This window comes from Dipodomys merriami, unplaced genomic scaffold (genome assembly GCF_024711535.1).
Source record: "Dipodomys merriami isolate MVZ:Mamm:240054 unplaced genomic scaffold, mDipMer1.0.p SCAF_92, whole genome shotgun sequence".
NCBI classification, from domain to species: domain Eukaryota; kingdom Metazoa; phylum Chordata; class Mammalia; order Rodentia; family Heteromyidae; genus Dipodomys; species Dipodomys merriami.
In genome coordinates this window covers 4,753,678-4,781,323 of record NW_027206535.1, presented here as the reverse complement: position 1 = coordinate 4,781,323, position 27,646 = coordinate 4,753,678, and the positions used below count along the sequence as shown (strand labels likewise).

Here is a 27,646-nt window from a genome sequence, read left to right as displayed (position 1 = left end):
CTCGACTTGTTTGCTTGGTTGGTGCTCTACAACTTGAGCTGTCCTCAGCCCAACCTTTGGCTGATAATTTTGGAGATGGAATCTTTTAGACTTCTTTCTGCTAGGGGTGGCTTCAAAATGAGCTCTTCTGAGCTGGGTGCTGGTGGCTCACACCGTAATCCTACCTACTCAGGAGGCTGAGATCTGATGATCGCGGTTCAAATCTGTGAGACTCTTATCTCCAATAAACCACTAGAAAACCGAAAGTGGCACCGGGGCTCAAGCGGTAGAGGGCTTGCCTTGAGCTGAAGAGGTGAGGGACAGCGCCCAAGCCCACAGTTCAAGCCCAATGACCGGGCTGGGAAGGTGGCTCAGTGGTAGAGCACTTGCCTTGCATGCATGAGGCCCTGGGTTTGATTCCTCAGCACCATGTAAGCAAAAAGAAAAAAGCTGGAAGTGGTGCTGTGGCTTAGGTGGTAGAACACTAGCCTTGAGCTGAAGAGCTGAGGGACAGCGCCCAGGCCCAGAGTTCAGGCCCCACGACTGGGCCTAAAACAAACAAACAAACAAAAGCCCCATGACTAACAAAATAAAAATCTGGATCTTAGCCACCTGAGTCGATAGCATTTTAGGTGTGAGCCACCAGTGAGAGGATGACAATGAAGGGTAAGTCACTATTTCTTAGGACTCACAAGGACAGTACGCAGGTAACACAACTCTGTGCATTAAACTTTACTCATCATATATAGTGTATGCTGTAGGAGTTTAGTGCTTCATTTTCTTAGGAACCTGTAGGGAAAGGTTCTACTATCCAAAGCTGCAAGAAACTCACAGTTGGGAGTTTCAATACATGCCCCAGGATACACGATAACACACCAAGAGTTAAAGGCCAGAAGTAAGTGATAGAAGTGATGGTTAGGCTATGAAATTTTGATATGAACTCACTAAAGTTTAAAAGGTAGAGCTACTATATATCAGGTCTCTTCAGACCCAAAACAAACAGGACAGAGAAATTCATTTTGGCCAATTTCAAGAGGCTTTCCTTATTAGAAATACAACACAATATCTTAAGGAAGGTTCTTTATTTTTTAAGGAAAAGATTCATGATTATCTTAGATATGGAAACAGTATCAAAAAACTAATAATAGTCTAGGAACAAGAGGATATTCTATTGTATAAGTCACTTCACAAGGAACCTCTTTCAGATCCCCAAAGTCCCAAAGCCAACTGCAACCCTGTATAATTCTGCAATTACAGAAGATGGGTACAGGGGAACTTCCCCACATGACTGGGTCCAGCTTGAAAGAGAAGTCCATTGTTTTCCATGCTTGTTGAGCCCATGGTTTAGAGATAGGCACAGAGCCGTTCCAGCTGTCCAGGATTGGCATTACTTAGAAACAGCAGCTCCTTCTTCCCTTCTTCTGTAGTAGCTAAAATAGAGTCAAACATAGACAAATGACAATTCTCCCTGATGCAATATATTCTCCAGGAATTTCTGAAGTCAGAGGCTAGCTTCTCTAGATTATATTCTCATGTAAGTTCTCCAACAGCTTTTTTGTTTTTCCCAACCTGTAGCTAGTTTTACTCTTCCCTCTCTAACATATTCCAATTACCTTTTTTTTTGTTGTTGTTGGTCGTGGGGATTGCATTCTGGGCCGGGGTACTGTCCCTCAGCTCTTCAGCTCAAGACTAGCGCTCTACCACTTGAGCCACAGAGCCACTTCCAGTTTTCTGGTGGTTAACTGGAGACAGGAGTCTCATGGACTTTCCTGGCTGGGCTGGCTTTGAACCAATTGGAATCCTTATGTCTCAGCCTCCTGAGAAGCTAGGATTATAGGCATAAGCCACCAGTGCCTGGCCTCCAATTACTATTTACTTTATACACTGGGGAGTGTGCTTGAGATTAAACCCAGGGCTTTGTACTAGTAACTAGAGAGTTATTAGTAACTATTTTCTAGTGATAGAACCTTTTTCTCTATAGCCTCTAGAATATTCAGATGTGAGGCAAGCATAAACGAATAGCTAGAATGCTTTCAGTCTAAATGGATCAAGTCTGGTATCATGAGTTAAAAATTTCATCACGCTGGGAGACGGTGGCTCATGCCTGTAATCCTAGCTACTCAGGAGGCTGAGACCTGAGGATCTCAGTTCAAAGCCAGCCTGGGCAGGAAAGTCCATGAAACTCATTTCCAATAAACGACCAGAAAACCAAAAGTGGCGCTGTAGCTCAAGTAGTAGAGCGCTCACCTTGAGCTGAAGAGCTGAGGGACAGTGCTCAGGCCCAGAGTTCAAGCCCCACGACCAACAACAACAACAACAAATTTCATCACATATACAAGTTAGGCAAAGATTTGGCATAGTGCTGGGGTAGCCTCTCTAGAAGAATGAATTGTTCTATGGGAGTCTCAGCATAAGAATTTCTCAACTGAAATTTGTTGTATGAATAAATGTAATAGTAAGAGTATAGTAGAAACCCAAACATCTAGAAACATTGCCCACAGGTTGGATTGCCTTTGATTCCTTCTTTAGCATGAACGTTTTATTGTGGACAAGGTAAGAATTTAGGCTTTTTTATTTGGGGGGGGAGGGGGGATAGGTACTATCCCTGAGCTTTTTTTGCTCTAGGCTAGCACTTAAGCCACAGCAGTGGTGGTTAACTAGAGGATAAGCTTCTCATAGACTTTCCTGCCAGGGCTGGCTTTGAACTTCAATCTTTAGATCTCAGCATCCTAATAGCTATACAATTTCTTCTTAAAGTGTAGCCACCTCCTAACCACCTTTCTGCAAGTATCATCTTACTAGCCAGAAAAAAGTCAAGATAAAGGGGAAAAAAATGAAATAGAAATGACAGGCCTCTACTGAAGAAAAATAAAGAGAAGGCTACTGTGCTGAATACCCAGTCCCAAGCTAGTAGAGCTTAAAAGTTTAGGAGGTTCTGGAAACTTGAGTAGATGGTAGGTAGCTAGGTCATTGGGCACATGTTCTGCGGGGGAAGATGTACAATGTCTCTATCTCTTTTTCTGTTTCTTATTTGCCATTAGGTAAACAGACTGTCACACACTGTTTCTTCTGCCATGATGTACTACATATACCTCACAGCCCCTCACAAAGATGAGGGGCTGGGAAGGTGGCTCAGTGGTAGAGTGCTTACCTTGCATGCATGAGGCCTTGGGTTCGATTCCTCAGCACCACATTAACAAAAAAGAAAAAAAGCCGGAAGTAGTACTATGGCTCAAGTGGTACAACGCTAGCCTTGAGCTGAAGAGCTGAGGGACAGCGCCCAGGCCCAGAGTTCAGGCCCCACGAATGGACCCCCCCCCCCAAAAAAAAAAAAGTAACACAAAGATGACCAGATGACCATGGTCTGAATCCTCTGAAACTATGAGTTAAAAGAATCCTTTTCTAAGCTGGTGCTGATGGCTCACACTTATAATCATAGCTATTCAGGAGGCTGAAATTGAGGATTGTGGTTTGAAGCCACCCCAGGCAGGAAAGTCCAGGAAACTCTTATCTCCAATTAGCCACTAAAAAGCCAGAATCAGAGCTGTGATTCAAGTAATAGCCTTGAGCACAAAAGATCAGGGACAGTGCCCATGCCATGAGTTCAAGCCCCAGGATAGGCACCACGATTTAAAAAAAGTCCTTTTCTGCTTTGTTTGATGCTATATAAATTGGGTCAGAGAAATATAAAATTAAATATTGCAATCTGATTCAGTGAGATACTATTGTGAGCACAAAGCTCTGACAGTAGGTCAGCAACTAACCTTTCTCATGTTGAAGCCATTTATTCTCTAAATAATACTGAATAGAACTTTCAAATTCCTTTGGGTTATAGTTAGAAACTAGGATGGGAAGAAAGGGATCCAGTGCATCAAATCCTTCCTAGAGAAGAAAAAGGATAAACATACAATATTAGTTAAGTGACAAATCAGCAGAGAGAAAATTTTTTTTTTTTTGGTCAGTCGTGGGGCTTGAACTTAGGCCTGGATGCTGTCCCTCAGCTCTTCAGCTCAAGGTGAGCGCTCTACCCCTTGAGCCACAGTGCCACTTCCAGTTTTCTGGTGGTTAATTGGAGATAAGAGTCTCATGGACTTTCCTGCCCAGGCTGGCTTTGAACCATGATCCTCAGATCTCAGCTTTCTGAGTAACTACGATTACAGGCATGAGCCACTGGCTCCTGACCCATAGAGAAAAATTTAATGAGACATTTAAACTATCAGCTGTTTCTTTCCCTTAAAACACAGTATGCAATTATTTTTCCCAAACAAACAAGGTAATCAGTATTTACTATTAAAAGATGATGATGATGATTTTTTTGTCAGTCGTGGGGCTTGAACTCTGGACCTCGGCACTGCCCCTCAGCTCTTCAGCTCAAGGTAAGCGCTCTACTACTTGAGCCATAGCACTACTTGTGGTTTTCTGGTGGTTTATTGGAGATCAAGGTCTCATGGACTTTCCTGCCCAGGCTGGCTTTGAACCATGATACTCAGATCTAAGCTTCCTGAGTAGTCTGTGAGACTCTGATCTCCAATTAACCATCAGAAAACTGCAAGTGAAGCTGTGGCTCAAGTGGTAGAGTGCTTGCCTTGAGCTGAAATGCTCAGGGACAGCACCTAGGCAGAGTTCAAGCCCTATGACTGACCAAAAAAAAAAAAAAAAAGGAAGAAATCATCTGCAATCTTTGAGATATTGAAGCTAAAAGACTTTCTGCATTTTAAATTAAATTTATGTTTTGAGTCCAAGGAAGAACTAAGGCAATTAAAAATACTGTAACACCTTAAATCTGTAATAAAAAGGAAAAACTAATCCTTTTTTTTTTTTTGGTGATGAGGCTTGAACTCAGGATTTGGGTGCTGTCCCTGAACTGTTTTGCTCTACTACTTTGACCAAAGTGAAGTGACCCAATGTGTCACTTCTGGTTTTCTGGTGGTTAACTGAAGATAATATTCTCATGGACTTTCTTGTCCAGGCTGTCTTTGAACCATGATCCTCAGATCTCAACCTCCTGAGTAGCTAGGATTACAGGCATTAGCCCAGCCTAATCCTAGTTTTAAAACTCACAAGTTATAATAATAATATAAAACAAATTTGTCAGGCTGGGAAGGTGGCTCAGTGGTAGAGTGCTTGCCTTGCATTCATGAGGCCCTGGGTTCGATTCCTCAGCACCACATAAGCAGAAAAAGCCAAAGTAGCAATGTGGCTCAAGTGGTGGAGCACTAGCCTTGAGCTAAAGAGCTGAGGGACAGTGCCCAGGCCCAGAATTCAGGCCTCATTACTGACCCCCTCCCCTCGGAAGAACCCTCCTACAAATTTGTCATGTTAGCTGATTCCATTCTATCATCCTATCTATGTAGGAAGCATTAATAGGAAGATCACAATCTAGGCTGGTCCTGGCATAAACGTTGAGACCTACTCATAAAGCAAATAAAGTAAAAAAAAGCTAGGGGCATGGCCCAAGTGGTAGCCTGTACCTGCCTAGTAAGTTTAAGGCCCTGATTTCATGCTCCAGTACCACCCAAAACAATAAGAACAACAATAAAAACTACCAAAAAAATTAAGATTATAAAAGACTAAACTGAGGAACTGTTAAAGATAAAAGGAGACCAAAGAGGCACAATAACTGAATGCAAGACATTATCCAGGATTTTCTTTTTCTATACTGGGATATTAGGATAACTGGCAAAATCAGAGTAAGTATTATAGACTAAAATAAAAGTTTCATACCAGTTCCAATTTTCTGATTTGGCAAATGTGCTATGATTGCATATCAAAATGTGATTTTTTTTTTTTTTTTAAGGAAAGAGACATCATTTAGAGATAAAGATGCTTGATGTCTGTTACTACAATGATTAAAAAAAAAACAGGAGAGGAGGGCTGGGAAGATGGCTCAGTGGTAGAGTGCTTGCCTTGCATGCATGAGGCGCTGGGTTTGATTCCTTAGCACCACAAAAGCAGAAAAAAGCCAGAAGTGGTGCTGTGGCTTAAGTGGTAGAGCGCTAGCCTTGAGTTGAAGAGCTGAGGAACAGCGCCCAGGCCCAGAGTTTAGGCCCCAGGATTGACAAGAAAAAAAAAGAGAGAGAGAGGAGGATAAAGTTAACATTTTAGGAGTGGGTAAAGGGCATGAATACAATTTTCTCTAGAAACTAACCTTTCTCACACTGAAACCATTTATTCTCTAAGTTAGAAATTATGATAAAATAGGTTAAAAAAGAAATATCTTTTTTGACAAACTGTCACGGGGAAACAAAGGGTTTTATTTTTGTTATTATTATTATTATTTTAAATGATTTAACCTTTTCCAGCAGCTCATGAGGCATATAGGCTTTCCTGGGCTTAAAGAGAGACCCAGTCTGGCTCAATGTCAACACAATGGCACCTCCATTCTGAAAGAAAAGAAACCAAACTGAATTTTAAAGTTGACAAAAGAATAAAAATGCCACATAATCATCTACAGATTTTTAGTTTAATGTCCACTGTGACAACAGGATGGTCGGTCTTGTACAATTAATGACATGTTAAGTTAGTCATGTCTAGATTTAGCTCTTGACAATAAACTGCTGCAAGATCTTAAATATAGCATCATATACTTTTGGATTTCAAACTTTTTTTTTTTGGTCAGTCATGGGGCTTGAACTCTGGGCGTGGGCACTGTCCCTGCGCTCTTCAGCTCTTCAGCTCAAGGAGAGCTCTACCTCTAGAGCCACAGGGCTACTTCCGGTTTTCTAGTGATTTACTGGAGATAAGACTCAAGGACTTTCCTGCTCAGGCTGGCAGGAAAGAGATCTGAGATCCTCAGATCTCAGCCTCCTGAGTAGTTAGGATTACAGGCGTGAGCCATCGGTGCCTGGGTCAGATGGATTTCTTTTGAAAATGCATTAGACACCATGTGCACTTACCCAATCATTTCTCACCATTTTCCTTAGGTTATGAACAAGTGCTAGTTCCTCTGGGGCAATCTGCATGTTATCAGCAAGAGAAAGAGATCATTATTAGCCTTCCTGGATGCTTGCCTAAGACAAAGGACCAACAGTTAGAAAAGCCTAGGCTATATAGTGAGACCCAATCTTGAAACACCAAAGTATGGTGAACACTTGCCTAGTTTGTGCAATTTTAGATTCAAGACATAACACTGATTTTAGAAAGAGAGAAAGTATTTGTTGACTGCTCCGAACACATTCCTTTCCTTGATGTGTCTGATCTCTACTCAGACCACATAGTCTTATTTCCAAAAGGCAACAGAAAGAAAAAAAATTAAGCAAGCAAGCAAGCAGAGCTGCTCTTGTTCTGACTTTTCCAAAATACACCCTTAGTTTTTAATGCATTGTGGCATGACTTTTTTCTTCTCATGTTGTTTTTTTTTGTTGTTGGTCGTGGGGCTTGAAATGAGGGCCAGTATGCTATCCCTGCACTCTTTCACTCAAGGCTAGTGCACTTTGAGCCACAGCACCACTTCTAATTTTCTGGTGGTTAACTGGAGGAATAATCTCACAAACTTCCTTGCCTGGGCTGGCTTTGAACCCCAATCCTCAGTTCTCAGCCTCCTGAGTAGCTAGGATTACAGGTATGCATAAGTCACTGGTACCCAGCCATCTCGTGTTTTTTTCATTGTATATCTTTTGCTTGTTTGAGGCAGTGGGGCTGTATGCATGCTATATAAGGGCTCTAACACAGAGTTAAATTGCTAGCTGTTCACTATGTATGTTAATTTAAATGCTCTTGGGACAAGAAAATAAACATTGCATAGCTGACGTGGCTAAGTCTCAGACTTTGTATATGAAGGAACCATAAGTCACAAAAAATAGAATAGAGACAGGCAATCTTCCTACTGGGCTTTTATCTTCTCTTTTCAGTGTGGTCCTTCCCCACAGAGCATTGATTCCGTCTACTGCTAGGAGAAGGTGAAACATCCCTGAAGAGCTTTGCCTCTTTAGCTCCTTCATCACAATCCCAACAGCATCGGTAGCATTTCTCACTCGTGTTATACCCTGGTGGGACAGATAGTGGTTTAAGAGTGTTATGAGAGACCTTCTCGGGTTAAGACATAATATACATTTAGTATTCCCTCCTGTACCTGCTCAACAATGTCTCTCAGAGGACTGCCTTTCTCAGTGCTCTCTCTTTTATTCCAGACATACTTCTCTTGAACTTTTATCTAAAAAAGCAAACAATTCAAAATCAAAACAAGACAAAAGCTACTTTGCCTAAATCTGAATCCATCTATAGTTGACAAAGTAGGAGGTTAAGTTTAATTAACAGAAGTCAGCTTTATTTCTCAGGTCTTGTAAGAGACAGTAATATAGAATTGAATGGCGCCGGTGGTTCATGCCAGTAATCCTAGCTACTCAGGAGGCTGAGATCTGAGGATGGCGGTTCAAAGCCAGCCCAGGCAGGAAAGTCTGTGAAACTCTTATCTCCAATAAACCACCAGAAAACCGAAAGTGATACTGTAGTTTAAGTGGTAGAGCGCTAGCCTTGAGTTGAAGAGCTGAGGGACAGAGCTCAGGCCCAGAGTTCAAGCCCCACGACTGACTAAAAACAAACAAAAAAAGTGAATGCTGCCAGTGATGCTGGCTCATACCTCCGACTGTACCTACACAGGAGGCTGAGATCTGAGGACTCAGGTTCAAAGCCAGCCTGGACAGAAAAGTCTATGAGACTCTCATCTCCAATTAACCACAAAACACCAGTGGTGGAACTGTGGCTCAAAGGGATACAATGCCAGCCTTGAGCAAAATCCAGCTCAGGGATAGCACCCAGGCCCTGAGTTCAAGTTCCATGACCACCATGACCACCACCACCACCTCCACCACCAAAAGTGAATGATTTTTAATTCATATACATGGATGAATCTCAGAGCTTTCTGTATGCTAGGTAAGTGATCTATTAATGAGGTATACACCCCCAGCCCTGGCACCTGCATTTTAATAAACTCCTAGATAAGTTGTTTTTTGTTTGTTTTTGGTCATGAGGTTTGAACTCAGGGCCTTGGGTGCTGTCCTGTGCTTTTTTTTTTCTTTGGGTCCAGTCGTGGGGCCTGAACTCTGGGTCTGGGCTCTGTCCCTCAGCTCTTCAGCTCAAGGCTAGCGCTCTACCAATTGAGCCACAGTGCCACTTCCGGCTTTTTTGTTTTTGCTTATGTGGTGCTGAGGAATCAAACTCAGGGCCTCATGCATGCAAGGCAAGCACTTTACCACTGAGCCACCTTCCCAGCCCTGTCCTGTGCTTTTTAGCTTAAGGCTAATGCTCTGCCACTTTGAGACACAGCTCTACTTCCTATTTTCTGGGGATTAATTAGAGATAAGAGTCTCAAGTACTTTTCTGTCTGAGCTTTGAATTAGATCCTGATCTCAGCCTCCTGAGTAGCAAGGATTACAGGCGTGAGCCACTTGTGCCTGGCAAGTCTTTAAACTTGGAATTGAAAAGCCCTCATCTAGAGATCATATTTAAGAAACTGGAGTTAGGAACAATTACTTTCTGGTTCTCCAAAAAGGTTTTTTTTTGTTGGGGGGGTGGGGTCTGGTCGTGGGGCCTGAACTCTGGGCCTGGGCATTGTCCCTCAGCTCTTCAGCTCAAGGCTAACACTCTACCACTTGAGCCACAACGCCACTTCCAGCTTTTTTCTTTTTGCTTATGGGGTTCTGAGGAATTGAACCCAGGGCCTCAGGCATGCAAGGCAAGTGCTCTACCACTGAGCTACCTTCCCAGCCCCTCCAAAAAGATCTTATGTGGAGAAAATCTTGTAGCTGGAAAACTTGTTCTAGACACTTATGGCTGTGGTGGAAGTGTCAGCAAATCTAGATTTTACTTTGCTATCTACTAAATATGAACAGCTTAGTGGTACTTCTTTATTTCACATGGACAAATGAGTTTCAACTGTGAGCCTACTATGAGCAAACGTATGGTGTGTCCACTCCAAACTATAATAGCAATTTTCCAGTTTACTAACTATTCAGGACACAAAGAAGACAGGATCTATATAAAGACTAATCAGGAGTCCAGTTACCTGGCTTAGGAAGCGTTCATTTGTAGTTTTGAAATTCTTCAACCAGGTTGAAGCCTCTAAAGGTTGATCAAAGCGCTGTTTGTTGAAGGTAGACTGTAGAAGTTCCCGGCAATTTTTTATCCAAAGATGAGCTAAAAAATGCAAAATCATACACACACACATACACACACACATCCTTTAGATCTAGCTTTCAGATGTAAAAGTATTTGATATTTGTTTGACTTTTTGGCCTTGGCTTATCTTGCTCAACATGATTGTCTTCAATTCTATTGTTATAGACAAAGCAAAACAAATAGTTACAGTGCTGCTGAAATAAGTGAATTAGGAATGGAAAAAAAGACAGCTAATTCTTACCATCTGGAATATGCAATATAAGCCAGTCGTGTTTTGCACAGAAATGAGTAACATGGCAAAGACTGAGTGTTTTTCCTGTTCCTTTTTCCCCATCTAAAGTAGTTGTTAAAGAAATAACACCAGAATGAACACATTTACTGTCAATGACATTTCTTCTTTTCCTTATCTGAGGGGTGAAAGCATTGGCTCAAGAGGCACCAGGCAGGCAGGAAAGGATACACAGAAGATAGCGTACAGCTGGGTGAGCAAAATTGGTGTTTTTCAGATAATGCAGAAGTTCTAGGGCTGGTTTCCTTACCATGAAGCAAGCCTCACCAAATGTCTTCACCTAAGAAAACACAGACAGCTGGGATTGTAGAACTTCTAACCAAATTTCTACTCATTTACACAGAGTGTAATATAGTCTAATACAGTAAGCAAAAGCACTAAATTATATGTCTATTCAATTAGAAGAGGTTGGGTTGGTATAGAATTTAAAAATCAGTCCATATAATTCAGTTAAAAAGGGGCAGGGAAGGTGGCTGGCTCAGTGGTAGAGTGCTTGCCTTGCATGCACGAGGCCCTGGGTTCAACTCCTCAGCATCACATAAGCAGAAAAAGCCAGAAGTTGTGCTGTGGCTCAAGTGGTAGAGCGCTAGCCTTGAGCTGAAGAGCTGAGAGACAGTGTTCAGGCCCAGAGTTCAGGCCCCACAATCGAAAAAAAAAAAAAAATTCAGCTAAAAGCTGAACCACATTATTCCATCACCATAAACATGCTTTTGATTATTCTTGTTAATAAAGTATAAATCATATGCCAGTTAATTGGGGTCTGTAAACAATTTATATATCTCTCTAACCTAACTATGCATACTACGTATAGTCAATGGAAATGTTAAAAGCATTTAAAATGTTTAATGAAGTGTTTAATATACAGTAAGCTTTCAATTACATTACTTCTTTAAAACTTATTTAATAACAACAATAATCATTAAAAAGAAGTAAATAGCAAAACAAATGAAAAAGAAATAAAACTTATTTGTACTTAATCCCTATTACTATGGCTTTTCCTAGAATTATATGTACAGCAGCTTAAAAACAGATGTTATCAGCTCTCCATGCCCATGAAGTTATTGCTCCAGCCCTAGCTTATATTACTCTGGTAATGACATACTAGAGTTTATATATTTGTTAACACATAAACTACTCTCCTTGCCGGGCGCTGGTGGCTCACACCTGTAATCCTAGCTACTCAGGAGGCTGAGATCTGAGGATCAAGGTTCAAAGCCAGCCCGGGCAGGAAAGACCGTGAGACTCCTATCTCCAATAAACCACCAGAAAACTGGAAGTGGCGCTGTAGATCAAGTGGTAGAGCGCTCGCCTTGAGCTGAAGAGCTGAGGGACAGCGCCCAGGCCCAGAGTTCAAGCCCCATGACCGACAAAAAAAAACAAAAACAAAAAAAACTACTCTCCTTTTGCTATCAGAATACTTTGGTGGAAAGTATATTATTTATTAATTATTAATTGATTTTCAAGTAAAGTACATATGTCTACTAATAAAAATAAATACCCAACAAATATTATTTGCAAGTACATCAGATAAGGTTTAAAATACTACTACCCATTTTGTTGTTTGTTGCTGTTGTGCTGTGGACCAAGCACATGCTAGGCAAGTGCTCTACCACTGAGCTATATCCTCAATGTCAGTGTTAGTGTATTTATTTAGCATACACAGGATTGAACTCAGGACCTCCTGTTTGCTAGAGAGGCACTCTACCACTTGAACACAACTACCAACCCTTTGTTTAAAAAACAAAACAAAACAAAACAAGGGGGGGAGGGTGGGTGGGAAATGGGAAGGGGAAACAAAGGAAGAGGCAACAATGCTTGATAAGAAATGTACTCATTATCTTGCCCATGTAATTAAATAAAAAAAAAAAAAAGAAAAAACAAAAGGGCTGGGAATGTGGCTTAGTGTTAGCGTGCTTGCCTAGCAAGCATGAAGCCCTGGGTTCTATTCCTCAGTACCATGTAAACGGAAAAGGCCAGAAGTGGTGCTGTAGCTCAAGTGGTAGAGTGCTAGCCTTGAGCAAAAGAAGCTCAGGGACAGTCCAGGCCCTGAGTTCAAGCCCCAAGACAGGAACCCCCTTCCCCCCTAACAACCAAAATAAAACAAAACAAAACTAACAACCAGAAATACCAGCAACTTCCATCAAATTGGATTGACATCCCAACTCAATGGAAAAAGCAATCTTTTATTTCTTTTTCTTTTTTTTCTTTTTGGGTCCGGTCGTGGGGCCTGAACTTCTGGGCCTGGGCGCTGTCCCTCAGCTCTTCAGCTCAAGGCTAGCGTTCTACCACTTGAGCCACAGCGCCACTTCCAGCTTTTTCTTTTTGCTTATGTGGTGCTGAGGAATGGAACCCAGGGCCTCAGGCATGCAAGGCAAGCGCTCTACCACTGAGCCACCTTCCCAGCCCTTATTTCTTTTTCTTGTGTGTGTATGTATGCACATGTACTAGTATTGAAGGATGAACTCAGGGCCTTGAATTGCTGCTTAGCTATTTCACTCAAGGCTGGAGCTCCACCACTTGAGCCACATTTCCACTTCCAGATTTCTGCTGGTTAACTGGAGATAAAAAGTCTTAGGGGAGGGCTAGGAAGGTGGCTCAGTGGTAGAGCGCTTGCCTTGCATGCATGAGGCCCTGGGTTCGATTCCTCAGCACCACATAAGCAAAAATAAAAAAGCCAGAAGTGGCACTGTGGCTCAAGTGGTAGAGCACTAGCCTTGAGCTGAAGAGCTGAGGGACAGCGCCCAGGCCCAGAGTTCAGGCCCCACAACCGGACCCCCCCCCAAAAAAAAAAAAAAAAGTCTTAGGGGACTTTCCTTCTGGGGCTGGCTTTGAACAGCAATTCTCAGGTCTCAGCCTCCTGAGTAGGTAAGATTACATGTGTGAATCACCAGCACCTGGCTGGAAAGTGAAATCTTTATGGAAAGAATGCATGAATGTTATGGTTTGTATAAGAAATGTTCTTCCAAAACTCTTGTGTTAAAAGCTCTTCAATACAATGTTCAGAGGTATGGCTTTTGGGAAGTGATTGGAAAATGAAGGCTCTGACCTGTTCAATACAATGATGGGGCCATGGTCTGATTGACTTTACTGGGAGATAGGGAAAACTGGAGGAGGGGCCTAGTTGAAGAAAGTAGATCACTGAAAAGGTTTACCTTTGTCCTTGGCTCACCTTGGGCTTTCTGACTGCAGTGGAGTGAGCCATTTATTCTGGATGCTCTTATGCCATGATGCTCTCTGCCACCAGAGCTCAGAAAAATCATGAGCCAAAATAAATGCTTTCTCTTTAAAATTGTTTTTTTCTCAGGCATTTTGTCAGTGACAAAAGACTGACACAATGAGTAAGTCTGAAAGCTACTTGATATGGTTAAAATGAGGCCCCAATAATCCTGAAGCTAAAGACTGAACTGTGAATGTTATGCAGTTTAAGGGTTTATTACAGAGAATTTCTTTTCTATGTCCAAGCATAACAAAAATTTTATCGTAAGGCTTTCTAGAATTCCTACTGCTATCATCCTTATTATTCATCTACTTCCCTAAAATAAAGCACATTGAGGACATGACTTTCTCTGGTTCCTAATCTAAAGATTAGTTACATTGGAAAGTTTGATATTTCAATCAAAACAATTTTTAAAAACAATTCATGGGGATGCTAGTCAGAAAAACAACTTTGTCAACAAACTATGCTTGCTAGTAGTCATAATTTCTTTCAATGGGTATAAAGTAATCCAAGATTACACTGCTCAGTATGAAGTTATGGCCAACCAACAAACAAGTTTCTGAAAAATCCATGAAAATGAAGATCAACAGTGATGCAGCTACTCAAGCTAGATTTTATTTAGCTCAGGAATGTATTACGGTCTTATGGGCAGCACATTAATTATTCTTAAGATACTTGATAAGCAAATATTAAATTCACTTAATTTTTGTTGTTGTTGTTGGTTGTGGGACTTGAACTCAGAACCTGGATGCTGTCCCTGATCTGATCTCGTTTGCTCAAGGCTAGTGCTCTACCACTTTGAGCCATAGCTTTACTTCCAGTTTTCTAGTGGTTACCTGGAGGTAAGAGTATCACAAACTTCTCTGCCCAGGCTGGTTTTGAACTGTGATCCTCAGCTCTCTACCTCCTGAGTAGCTAGGATTACAGGTATGAGCCACCAGCACTTGGCTTAAAACAATTATTTGAATGCCAAAGCTTCTAAAAACATGTGAGATAATATAGGGGAAAATATCTATTTATAATATTTCCTAGGTTTTTAAAAAGGATTTAGGAGGTTAACAGAAGATAAACAGCTTAACTAGATAATCCACAAAGAGTAGTGATTAGCTAATTTTTTTTTCAGATTCAAATTTCAAATTTTATTGGTTCTTTCCTGTGCCATTCTGAGTACCTGCATTACATAGCGAGGAGGCAGGCCATGTGGAAATATAGTCTTCAGATCCTGGAGGGGGATGCTGTAGTACTGACCTTCATGCTGTTCCCCATGCTTGGCCTAAAAGATAGATATGAAAACAGGTATAATGGAAAGACAAAGTGCTAAAGACTGAAAAGTAAATAGGGTTTGCGAGATCATACCAGGGAAACAATCATCTCTCAAAGCTGGAAAAGTACCTTTCATATTTTATCTTAGAAAATCTTAGAAAATGCTGGCTATTATCCCTAAATCCAATATACATTCTGTAATGGTGGTTGCTTGAATGATAAAGCCAGTTGTTCAGCAAGTAAACCCTACATGTGGGAGTAACAGAGGTAATTCTTGCCATCTGGATTTTTCTGTGCTATGTACAGTGATGCTCTAGTCACGTGGGAAGATCGTCTGCATACTGCTGTTTCCATAGAAACCCCAGAGGAAGGAATGAGCAGATAAAGAGACTACAATTACAGAGGGAGTGAAAAGATACTTCAGTGACTTTATTAATTTATTCTATTTCATTTTGTGTTTGTGAAAATAGTGGATGCTGGAGATGTTTTTAAATACCTCCTGCTGAAACCATGGTAGGTTCCCCCGCCCCACCCAGTGACATGTCTTTTTAAATTTGCACACAGCCATATTAAGATGACAAGACTCACAGGGTGGGGCAGGGAGAAAAAAAACTGCTGGTTTCCTTCTCATTAAATAAAACACAGACCACACAACTAATTTCATTTATGAGAGGCAGCAAGACAAAAGGAGAAAAGAAGCCAATCCCCAGTCTAAAAAGACCTAGACTAGAAAATATAGCATTCAATACTGTTGGAATCTTAGCTTCTTGCTTCTTCTCTCATAACAAATCAAGTTAGTTCCCTTTCCAGACACTAGAAAATCCATTTACAAAGGTAGAACTTATATCTTGATTATTAGGAAAACTAGCTTCTGTATCTACTCTGTTGTCTGATTTAAACAAAGAATTCTCCAGGGCTTCATAAGCTGATCATGTGGTGTTCACTCTTTTTTGTTTGGTGGTTCTGGGGATGAATCCAAGGGCTTGCATATACCAGGGAAGTCTCTACCCCTGAGCTGTAAACATGGCCCTGATCAATCATGTAAATAAAATTTTATCGGAACATAACCACACTTATTTGTTTGCAGCAGAGTGATGATAGAAACTATGATAGAGGGGCTGGGAAGGTGGCTCAGTGGTAGAGCGCTTGCCTTGCATGCTCGAGGCCCTGGGTTTGATTCCTCAGCACCACATAAGCAAAAAGAAAAACTGGAAGTGGCGCTGTGGCTCAAGTGGTAGAGCGCTAGCCTTGAGCTGAAGAGCTGAGGGACAGCGCCCAGGCCCAGAGTTCAGGCCCCACGGCCGGACCCCCCCAAAAAAAAAAAAAAAAGAAACTATGATAGAAACTATTAGAGCTCAGAAATCTAAAATATTTACCACTCAATCCTTTAAGAAAAAGTTTATCAGCCAACAATAAGCCAAAAATGAACATTAAGCTTACTTTGTGAGGAACTGAACTTAAGTTTTTATTTTCCACCTATTATGTCTCAGCAAGATCTCTGGCACTAATGAGCTCACTCGTAGGGATTACATCAGAAGAGATGTGGTGTCAACCTTAGCACTTTATGGTACCACACAGTTGAACAGGGAAGATCTGGGATTCAAAATGGTAGCTGAGGCACACCATGTACATGACTATACATGCAATTCAGCTTCTTTAAAGTTCAGTTTTCCTGATATGCAAAAAGAAGACAGCATCTGATACTTATAGTTCATACCTATCATTCTCAGGAGGCTGAGAACTGAGAATTGAGGTTTGGAGCCAGCCTGGGCAGACAAAATCTAAAATCTCTCTTATTTTCAATTAATCATCAAAAAAGCTAGAAGTGGAGGTGTGGCTTAAGAGTGCCAGTCATGAGGGGAAAAGCTAAGCCAGAGTGTGAGGCCCTGAGTTCAAAGAAGAAGAGGAAGAGATGGAGATAGTGACACAAATTGCAAATTATAATCTCTGGAAAACACCAAATACACATTTAAAAACTCACCGGGTCACTTTCACTGGTGCGGGAAATTGCTCTGGGACTCTCAACTTGAATCTGGTTATTTAGGTGAACAGCAGTGCTTTGGGATGCCTGAGTCCCTGTGTTCAAAAAACGTCCAGAGTCCAACTATAAAAGAAACTGTTTTAGAATTTTCAGGCCTTTTTATACTTATTATAACATTGAAGATGTACAAAATGTCTGTAACTGGGAAAAGGGTTATTAACATATAGTTATTTTATGTAACTAATATTTACAATTCACTAAGTTTGGTCACAACACTTATCTTTGAATATATTTCAGCCAATATACTTCCATACCAGGGCTCTGCCTCCTTTGGAGACAATTCTGTTTACAGTCTGTTCAGGAGCACAGCATAGCAATTAACAATATAATCTCGGTACTAATCCTACTCAATTTTATCTACTGGAGAGAAAACAGTCTCTTTAAAAAGTGGAAAGCTGAAAATATTCAAGGCCCACAAGGTGGTGCTATCTCCACAGTTAATGACTTTTTAGTTAGGTTTTTTTTTTTTTTTTTTGGTTTTTTTTTTTTTAGCAGTAAATTAAAAGCTAGCAAAATGGATTCCTTAATCTTAGAGTGCTATAAATGGTACCACCCTGCTAGCCTCATTTTATGAAAAACAACCATATGTACAATTCCTTCTGCACAGTTCCAGAATGAATATAATGCAATTCTGGAAAAGTTCTGCATTTGTGAGCCAATCTAGAAGGTCACCCTGAAGCAAACTGGAAACACCCACAAAATTCTTTTCACCAACATTTTGATATAGTCTGGCCTTAAATGCTTCTTGTCTGGAACTAGGAAGAAGATATTTTAGATTTGTAATATCACTTCAGGCCAGAATCTATTCTATTTATTTATGCTGCTATTTCATATAATAGTAACAGGTTATCTTAATATACATAGGTTTTTCATAAATCACAGGGTAGGGTTTGGGGGGTAAAGGGAGGAACCATATATCTTAGGAAATGTAATCTAATCACGTGATCTAATGAAAGTGACAAGCCCTTCTGGCTCAGTTCTCATCCTCAGGATTTAGCTTTGGAAGGATTTCCGTGGAGCTCAACTCATCCAGTTTAGGTATTCTCTTGGGCACTTGCAATAGTCTCTTAAGGTAGTAGCCATTTATTCATGGCCTCACTACTGGACTGTGAAGTTCTGGAGAACATGGACATACTATGCAATAAGGCATAGTGGTTAAGACATAGGTTTCTAAGTCAGCCAGAGCCAGCATCTACGATACTTAAGTTAACTAGCTATTCAAAGTCTGTTTCTGCATCTTATTAGCATGAGTTGGTCATGAGAATTAAAAGAAATAAGGCGCTAGTGCTAGATGTAACACATACTCAAATGTTCAATAAACAGTAACTATATTAGTAAAATGATTTATCTTGGAATTCTGAACATACTGAAGGTACTGAAAAACTATTTGGCAAAAAAAAAAAAAGAAAAAAGAAAAAAAATAAGAATGAAGTAGCCCAGTAAGTTGGCCTTTTTCATCTATAATTTTATTTTACTCTTAGATGCTACATGTCTAAACTGAAAACTGGTGTTTCTTTTAAATATTTCATTCAGGGGTGATAATCATTAAAAGAATGAGGGCAATATTATAAAGTAATAAAGATTCTGCAGTCATATTTATCTTTTTTTGAAAATGATAATTATTCTATAATATGGTAAATTCTCAAATTCAACCTTTTTTTTTTTTTTTTTTTAAACACAGGGTCTTGCTGTATGGTCCAGGCTGGTCTCAAACTGAAGATTTTCCTGCCTTAATCTCCTGTGTGCTGGAATCACAGGCATGTGCTACTATCCTTGGCTTCAAGCACAACTAATCTACTAAGATTGATTACTTGAAAATTTTTAGGGTAGCTGAGTGAAGCATATGGGTAGAAAAATGAAATTGTAAGTATTCTTTAGAGGGTACGCTTTGGAAAAGCACTATGTAGGCGAAATTCTCCAGAGAGTTTGATTCTGGATATAATAAAACCACCTGAAAAAAAGAAGTCTACCTAATGGCAGTTGGCAAAGTGTTAAGCTTTGTCTGCTAAGTACTTACCTTACAGGCCTTGGAGATAAGTCGGGTTATTCCTTTCAGCATTGTTCTTATGCTCTTTAAAAGAAAAAAAGTGAAAAGGTAAGCCACAACTGGGAAAAGATTTTATGACATAAAAACTAACAATGGACAAATATCTAGAATATACAAAGAACACATATGAATGGCTAAAGAAAAATGAGCAGCTAGATGATGGTGTCTCATGTCTGTAATCCAGCTACTTAGGCTTGGCACTGGTGGCTCATGCCTGTAATCCTAGTTATTCAGGAGGCTAAGATCTGAGGTTTGCAGTTCAAAGTGAGCCCAGGACGGAAATTCCATGAGACTCTTATTCCCAATTAACCGCCAGAAAACCAGAAGTGGAGCTGTGGCTCAAAGTGCTAGCCTTGAGTGAAAGAGCTCAGGGACAGCACCCAGGCTTTACTGACCAAAATCAAAAAACAAAAAGCAAACAAACAAACAAATCTAGCTACTTAGCAAACTAAGGTAATGGGAAGATTCTGATTCAAGGGCAGAGAAAGTTTCCAAGACCTCATCTTCACTGATAGCTGAGAGAATTGTAGTTCCAGGCTAGCCTAGTAGAAAAGTACATGAAACAGTCTCTGCGGAGGGAAGCTGCATGAGGTGGCATGCACCTGTGATCTCAGTGACAACAGACAGCCTTAAGTAGGCAGATGAGAGCTCAGATGTACAACCACACAGGAAGTAAGACTCTATCCTAAAAATACTTCTAAGGATTTGAGGTATGGTCAAGTGGTAGAAGCCAGCCATGAGCTAAGAAAGTTGAGCCCCAATACTGGCACAAAAAAATAAAAATAAACTAAGATTGAAAACAGTGAAGCACCGGGGCACTGGTGGCTCACGCCTATAATCCTAGCTACTTAGGAGGCTGAAATCTGAGGATTGCAGTTCAAAGCCAGCCCGGGCAGGAAAGTCCATGAGACTCTTATCTCCAACAAGGCACCAGAAAACTGGAAGTGGTGCTGTGGTTCAAGTGGTAGAGAGCTAGCCTTGAGCTAAAGAGCTGTGGGACAGCAACCAGGCCTAGAGTTCAAGCCCCATAACCAACAGAAAAAAAAATCAGTGAAGCAAGGTGATGGTGGCTTATGACTATAATCCTAGACACTCAGGAGGCTGAGATCTAGAGAATTGTAATTTGATGCAGTTTAAGCAGAAGTCTGTGAGACTCCATCTCCAAAATAATCAGGAAAAGCCAGGCTATAGGTGTGGTTCAAATGATACAGCATCAACAGTGCAATCCTGAGACTGAGTTCTAACCCCTGTATCGACAAAACAAACAAAAAATAAAAATGAACATACATACAAAAAAAAAAAGAAGTGAAAAACAGGTCTGGAGGAATGGCTCAGCAGAATCACGCTTGCCTCGTAAGCATGGGTCTCTAAGTGCAAACGCCAATATTAAACAACAACAAACAAGTAAAATGGCAAAAGACATGAACAGGCATTTAGCAGGAAAGAAATACAATTGGCAAATAAACAAAAGAAATTGTCAACTTCAATACAAATCAAGGAAATGTAAATTAAAAGTATGATGATGTGTTGTTCAAAATCATCATCTTGGGAAAAATGAAAAATAGCAAATATTAATCAGGCCATGAAGCACTAGAAACTTTCATACATTGTGGTAGTAGTTTTAGATAAATATCTTGCTGTAAAGTTGAACCTGTACAAGCCTACAAACCTGATACACTACTTCTTGGTTATTATTCTAGAAATGTACTTATGCATGTACACTTGGAAATATATAAGAATATCCATAGTAGTAGAATATGAATTATTTTAAAAACTATTAAAAACTCAAAAATTGGGGTAGACTGCTTGCCTAGCATGCATGAAGCCCTGGTTCAATTTCTCAGTACTATATAAGCAGAAAAAGCTGGAAGTGGCACTGGCTCAAGTGGTAGAGCGTTAGCCTTGAGCACAGAGAGGCTCAAGCACAGAGCCCAGGCCCTGAGTTCAAGGCCCAGGACCACTCCTCACCCTCTTAAAAAAAAAAATCACCAGATACCAGTTGCTCATACCTATAACTGGAAGCTGAGTTCTAAGGATTACAGTTCAAAGCCAGCCCAAGCAGAGTAAGTCCATAAGACTCTTATCTAACCACCAAAAAGGGAAAAAAAGGACAATTATGAGCTTGTCAAAATTCCGTTTCTTTCTTTCTCTTTCTCTCTCTCTCTCTTTTTTTTGCCAGACTTGGGGCTTAACTCAGGGTCTGGGCACTCTAACTGAGCTTTTGCTCAAGGTTAGTACTCTACCACTTGAACCACAGTGCCATATCTGGCTTTTTCTGTATATAGGTACTGAGGAATTGAACCCAGGGTTTCATGCATGCTAGGCAAGCACTCTACCTATAAGCCACATCCCCAGCCCTTGAGACCAAGTTTTCTACCTATAAAACAGAAGCATGGAACTAGAAGTGTTTTTTTTATACTTTTTTTTTGGCAATAAAACTTCCACCAAGCCACAAGGAATTTATTTATTTGTTTGTTTGTTTGTGAGGCTTGAATTCTGGAACTGGGCGCTGTCCCTCAGCCCTTCAGCTCATGGTTAGCGCTCTACCACTCTAGCCAGAGTGCCCACTTCCAGCCTTTTCTGTTTATGTGGTGCTGAAAAATCGAACCCAGGACCTATGCATGCGAGGCAAGCACTCTAACATTGAGCCACCTTCCCAGCCCCTATGAGCAATTTATATACTAACATTTAACATAAATTTTAAAGGGCTGTGCTTAGTAAAGGTAGGAAGAGACCATCAGTTTTGATCTCTCCTTTCTTCCAGTTCTCTAAGAACACTGGGAAAAGCATAGGGCTCCAAAACCCTCAAGTAACCATGACAACAATAGTTAACATTTACTGAGCACTTTATTCATCACTGTTCTGTGTGTTTTATGTGAACTAATTCATTTTATTTTTACAACAATCCTATAATGTAGGTACTGCCATTACTGCCAATTTATAGACAAGGAAACAAAGGCAATTATGGCAGAATAGTTGCTGCCTGAGATTTGAAACTGGCTCTACCTCTTAATAGTTGTATGACCTTGACCAAGTTACTTAAATTTTATGTCTGTTTCCTCATCATAATGTGGAGATAATGGTAGTATCTAAATATAGGACTGTTACAAGGATTAATCAGCTTATAGGTTAACAGTTTATTATAGCTACATAGCTACCAGGTAAGAGGTTCTAGCGGAGGACACAGCTCCTCTTATACCTTTGAGGAAAAGAATAGTCTTCCTCTGTTGGAAAAGATTGTCTTTGCCAGAGCATTCATCTTTGGGGGGAAATACAAGAAGGCGTGAGGGAGGAAAGAGATACTGCCTAACTACCCAGGATCAGCTGAATCAACCCTGGTGATCAATGTGGGGATGTAGCCAAACCACCAACACATCCAAAAATGCTAAACTTTGAATCTAGAAAGTCTCAGGTATATATTTCTGGATTGTAGGTAATCACCTAGAGTTTAGAATCGTAGTATCCAAACAAAAAAAATCTCAGAGTTATTCTGCTAAATTCAAATTATTTATACTCTTATGCTTTACATTTACCCATAACTTGTCAAATATAGTCAATCTTGACTACATTCTGTAAAATTAATTTTAAAGTTAGTAACAAAGTTAATTTTAAAGTTAGTAACAAAGAATGTTTCCTATTTACACTCCTTTTTAGAAAATGCCCCAGCAAGGAGGCATCGATATTTAACATCGTCTAATGGGGAACTATGAGTGCAGCTCAGCTAACAATGCTGCAATTTAACAGTATTAAAAGTCCAGCTGTCTGAAGTTAATGACCGATGCCAAGAGCAGAATAATAAGGCAATAGTAGAAATTTGGGCAATTCTGCTGATTGTCACTTTATTTAAACTTTCAGGTAATCCATACCTTCACTTAAATCAAGAACAAAATTACAATCCAAAGCAGGCTACTTTGAAGGTTAGCCATGATTTGGCTACCCCTACGTATTAGCTTCCCTTTGCTGATAGAACAAGTTATCACAAACTTAGTGAGATAAAACATTAAAACTGCATTTATGAAGTTTTTGTTTTGTTTTTGTTTTGCAGACATGGGGCTTGAACTCTGGGCCTGGACGCTGTGTCCCTGAGCTCTTCAGCTCAAGCTAGCACTCAACCACTTGAGCCACAGTGCCAAATCCAGCCTTTTCTGTTTATATGGTGCTGAGGAATGGAACCCAGGGAGACAGGCATGCAAAAAAAGCATTCTACCACTGAGCCACCTTCCCAGCGCCCATTTATGAAGTTTTGAAATTCAAAATAATACTTCAAACATGTATGGAAATATCCCAACGAAACTCCTTGATATTATAAATGTATGTTAACTTGAAAATAAAATAAGGTTCTATTCCTTGGAGAGTCTCTTCTTGCCTTTTCCTGATCTTGGAGGCTGCTTAGCTCAATTGATTCCTTTCACTTTTTGAATCTGCAATAGCTAGAAGGGAGTTTTTTTTTTTTTGTCGGTCGTGGGGCTTGAACTCTGGGCCTGGGCGTTGTCCCTCAGCTCTTCAGCTCAAGGTGAGCGCTCTACCACTTGAGCTACAGCGCCACTTCCGGTTTTCTGGTGGTTTATTGGAGATAGGAGTCTCACGGTCTTTCTTGCCCGGGCTGGCTTTGAACCGTGATCCTCAGATCTCAGCCTCCTGAGTAGCTAGGATTACAGGCGTGAGCCACCAGCGCCCGGCTTAGAAGGGAGTTTTTACTCATATGACATCATTGGAAACTGCAATTACAAATTTTTTTTTTTTGGTCGGTTGAGGGGCTTAAACTCTGGGCTTGAGCGCTGTCCCTGCGCTCTTCAGCTCAAGGCAAGCACTCTATTGCTTGAGCCACAGCGCCAGCCACTTCCGGTTTTCTAGTGGTTTATTGGAGATAGAGTCACGGATTTTCCTGCCCAGGCTGGCTTTGAACAGTGATCCTCAGATCTCAGCCTCCTGAGTAGTTAGGATTACAGGCGTGAGCCACCGGGCCTGGCTGCAATTACAAATTCTTAAAAGATGTCAGAGTCTGGAGACAGAAGAGTTATAGTCACAATTAAATTATTTTAAGATCAGCAGATTAGCAACCACAATTTACATCCTTTTGTTTCCCTTGTCATGTAACCCAGCATACACACAAATTCAGAGATTAGATGTGTACATATTAAGGAAAATATGATTTTGTTCATATATTTATTGGTTTAAAGTATTCAAGGGTTGGTCATCCAATAAAACCATTCTATTGAACAATTAATATATTTTAGTTTCTGGTAGGCTCTGAGGTATGTGTGTATGCGCGTGCACGCACACGCGGGCACACACACACACACACACACACACACACACACACACACACACACACACACACACACACACACACACACACACACACACACACACACACACACACACACACACACACACACACACAACTATTTGCTTATACCTAGCCAACAATTCATAAATAGTTACTGAACTGGAATCTAGAGACCATAAGTAACTTTTTTTCACTGGTGATGACCATTAAAAATGTTGTAGTGATGTAGCTCAGTAATAGAGTACTTGGCTAATCTGCATAGGCCCTGAGTTTTATCATCATGAAAGTTAGTTAAAAAAAAAAAAAAAAGTAGCCTGGGAATGTAGCTTAGTGGTAATTATCTAGTATGCGTGAAACCTTGGGTTCCATTCCTCAGTACCACATAAACATAAAATGCGGAAGTGGTGTTATGGCTCAAGTGGTAATTTTTAATCCATCACGGGGCTTGAACTCTGGGCCTGGGTGCTGTCCCTCAGCTCTTCAGCTCAAGGCAAGTGGTCTACCACTTGAGCCACAGCGTCACTTCTGGTTTTCTGGTTGTTAATTCAAGATAAGAGTCTCATGGACTTTCCTGCCTGGGCAGTCTTTGAACTGCAATCCTCAGATCTCAGCCTCCTGAGTAGCTAGGATTATAGGCGTGAGCCACTGGCACCTTGCTTTAGAGTGTTAGCCTTGAGCAAAAGAAGCTCAGGGACAGTGACCATGCCCTGAATTCAGTCTACAGGACTGACCAAAAAAAAAAAAAAAAAAAAATTAAAAACAATATATTTTTTCCTTGAAGTATATGCAGACTATGGTGATAAGAAATTTTACTATGAAGACAATGACATATGATTAAAAAGTTGTTTTTTAAGAGATAGGTTACTGAAGTATTAAGACCAAGTTACTTAATTTTTTTTATTTTGGGTCCGGTCGTGGGGCCTGAACTCTGGGCCTGGGCACTGTCCCTCAGCTCTTCAGCTCAAGGCTAGCGCTCTACCACAGCGCCACTTCCGGCTTTTTTCTTTTTGCTTATGTGGTGCTGAGGAATCGAACCCAGGGCCTCGAGCATGCAAGGCAAGCGCTCTACCACTGAGCCACCTTCCCAGCCCAAGTTACTTAATTTTTGAGCCTCATGCTTCTCAACTGTAAAATAAGGGTAAGATTATCTCAAAGTACTATTTTAAGGACAAAACAGACACGTTACTTTCAGCAATATTGATGTTTAACTCAGTGCCTCCTGCTTTTTAGGTTGATGGGTGTTCTACCACTCAAACCACATCTCCAGAACTGCTTTTCACTGGTTATTTTACAGTCTAGTAAACTATCAGGCTGGTCATCAACTGTGATACTCCAGATCTCAGTCCCCTGAAATTATAGGATTATAGATATGAGCCTCAGGCGTCTGTTTTTCTTGTATTCCACCAATGTTAATTCTTGTTTTTTTTTGTTATTTTAAATATCTAAGATCCAATTTAATATTTTCATGATTTGCCTTGCAATAGACTATGAAAGCATATAAAGAAACGTTAGACAGTCTCTGTCCTCAAATAAGATTGTCTGTTGGCAATATGCATAGATGAAGCAATTAAAGAAAGATTAGTGTAAACCTAGGTGGGCTCTATGAATAACTTGGGGCTTGTTTGGGATAAGTGAATACACAGTGTGGTAAGAAAAGCTGATTTTTCTTTAACTGCAAAGAATGAGACAAGCAAAAGCCAAATCTATATATTGTAAGGGGGAAATTTAAGACAGTCACTTTAAATTTTAGAGCTTGAATGGGCCTTTGAAATCAGTCTAGTTCAGTAGTGTCCAGTCTACCTTTCCCCAACGCCCTTTCTATATAACTGAACTCAGGTCTCTCCAGTCCTAGTGGTTTTTGAATCACCACTTAAAGCCTTCAGAGACCACAGATATAAAAGGGAAGGGAAACCCAGGTAGATGGTTCCCCTAATTTATTTTGCTTTGCTCTTTGGATGAAAAATAAAAGTAGACTGAACCTCGGTATTATATTTTACTATTTCATAGGTCTAGCCAATCAAATCGTGAACTGTCAGGACAGTTTAGAGAAACAAGTATTAATTCAGTAGCCACAGAATCTGATAGGCCTTGTTTTTCACTATTAACAATCTAGAAAGCTACAACGTGCAAATTACCAATGACACCCACAAACCTTATCAACTCAACTGCAAACGTTAACATAATAATACTCTGCACTTTCCCCGTGCCTAGAAGCGAATTCTACTTTACATATATTATCTCACTATTTCACACACCAACCCTGAAGACATACTGGAGTGTTTTTTTTTTTCCTGTCTAGTTTCCTAGAAGGATCAAGTCCAGAATCGAATTTGCAATACAAGGTTTCCTTATCCTCTCGCTGCCTATTGAAATGGAGAATGTCCCATCTTTGAGAAGTGAATAAAAGACACAAAAACATCGCAGTGGGTAGGTCATCGTGTTAAATTTCAAACACCTGAAGTGTGGTAACAACAGCAAAAAGGGGGAAAAAAAGCAGATCCGAGAGCTGGTTCTTCCTTGGCTCCCGGGTCCGCAACCCGCCGCCCCTCTAGGAAAGGCGCCGGCACCACTGACCTCCCCGCTTGCTTCCCTCCCGGAGGCTCGGAGAACCTGTCCGTTCCCTCCTAGGCACGTGCCCTGGTGCCGAGCAGCTCCCTCACCGTGAGACGCTAGACGAGGTGACTGGCGCTCCACACCCGCAGCCGGCTCCAAAGCGCCCGTCTCGCAACTGGGAAGAAAGCTCGGGTCGTACGGCAGGAAGCTAGTCAGCGCGCAGACGCCGCGGCCTCCAACCACCGACCAGCGGAGGGGCGCGACGCCTCCCCCGACCCGCTCACCGCGGCCGGGAGGTGGAGCAGGGCCCAAAGTCTCAGCGACGCGGTGACGAGTCCAGGGAGGTAGGTAACCGTAACTCTCAGCTCGCCACTCGTATAATTCCCCGCCGTAAAGGAAAGCTCCACCAGCCCTTGCCTGTCCTTTTCTCCCCCGCCCCCTGCAGCCCACAGGAATGGAACCGTCCCGCGGGGGGGATTGTGGGAGACGCACGCGCGAGAGGCGGAGTGGGGGGGGGGCCTGAAGGAGGCGGCGGCGGCGGCGGCGGCGGCGGCCGTGGCGGCGGTTGGTAGCCGTGGGGGCGGGGAAGGGAGGGGGAGGCAAGAAGCGGAGGAGGTGGTGGCGGAGGAGGAGGAGGAGGAGGCCTGGGCTCGCACCGCCGAAGGTACGCGTGAGGGCCTCCGCCACAGCGACCTGACAGGGATCGGGACCGAGTAGGGGACAGCACAAGGAGGCCGCCGCAGAGCGCTTACGGGCTGGCGGCCGAAGGTGGTGGTTGGAGGGAGCCGCGAGCGACCAGCCCAGATACAGTCGTACGCGTGCCGGCGGGCGTGCGCGCTCCGAGGCCGGAG

The 27,646-nt window shown here is 41.4% G+C and overlaps 2 protein-coding genes across 5 annotated transcripts in view; one reads left to right on the top strand and one right to left on the bottom strand.

Annotated features, from left to right (window-relative positions):
- Positions 1-1,046: 1,046 nt before the first annotated feature.
- On the bottom strand, positions 1,047-27,645 carry LOC138821534 (small ribosomal subunit protein mS29). Of its 3 annotated transcripts, XM_070013859.1 has the most exons (14): positions 27,548-27,565; positions 26,903-26,970; positions 18,923-18,976; positions 16,846-16,968; positions 14,773-14,874; positions 10,556-10,664; positions 10,337-10,429; positions 9,983-10,113; positions 8,051-8,131; positions 7,806-7,964; positions 6,876-6,935; positions 6,273-6,362; positions 3,744-3,861; positions 1,047-1,409 (listed from the first exon to the last, which is right to left on the bottom strand). In XM_070013859.1, the coding sequence occupies exons 3-14, from the start codon at positions 18,962-18,964 to the stop codon at positions 1,324-1,326; spliced, it is 1,194 nt and encodes a 397-aa protein (XP_069869960.1). In that variant the 5' UTR covers positions 18,965-18,976; positions 26,903-26,970; positions 27,548-27,565; the 3' UTR covers positions 1,047-1,323. The 3 variants fall into 3 exon arrangements, with proteins under 3 accessions (XP_069869960.1, XP_069869961.1, XP_069869959.1); XM_070013860.1 differs by lacking the exon at positions 26,903-26,970 and having other exon boundaries at positions 27,548-27,645; XM_070013858.1 differs by lacking the exon at positions 27,548-27,565 and having other exon boundaries at positions 26,903-27,074.
- The window catches only part of LOC138821533 (histone-lysine N-methyltransferase ASH1L-like), a 145,000-nt gene continuing 144,472 nt past the window's right edge, over positions 27,119-27,646 (top strand). The window contains exon 1 of one of the 2 annotated variants that reach the window (XM_070013856.1): positions 27,119-27,139. The gene's annotated coding sequence lies outside the window, so the exon portion shown is untranslated. Of the gene's footprint in view, positions 27,140-27,435; positions 27,460-27,646 lie in introns of those variants that run through there. The other variant, XM_070013855.1, reaches the window with a different exon arrangement.

Excerpts from the sequence above, each read along its gene's own strand:
- LOC138821534 (XM_070013860.1), bottom strand. The coding sequence starts at position 18,964 with ATGCTGAAAGGAATAACCCGACTTATCTCCAAGGCCTGTAAG. Across the intron at positions 6,936-7,805 it reads AAAGAGAAGATAAAAGCCCA|ATTGCCCCAGAGGAACTAGC; the intron begins GTAGGAAGATTG and ends GATAACATGCAG. Across the intron at positions 6,363-6,875 it reads AAATGGTGAGAAATGATTGG|AATGGAGGTGCCATTGTGTT; the intron begins GTAAGTGCACAT and ends CTTTTCTTTCAG.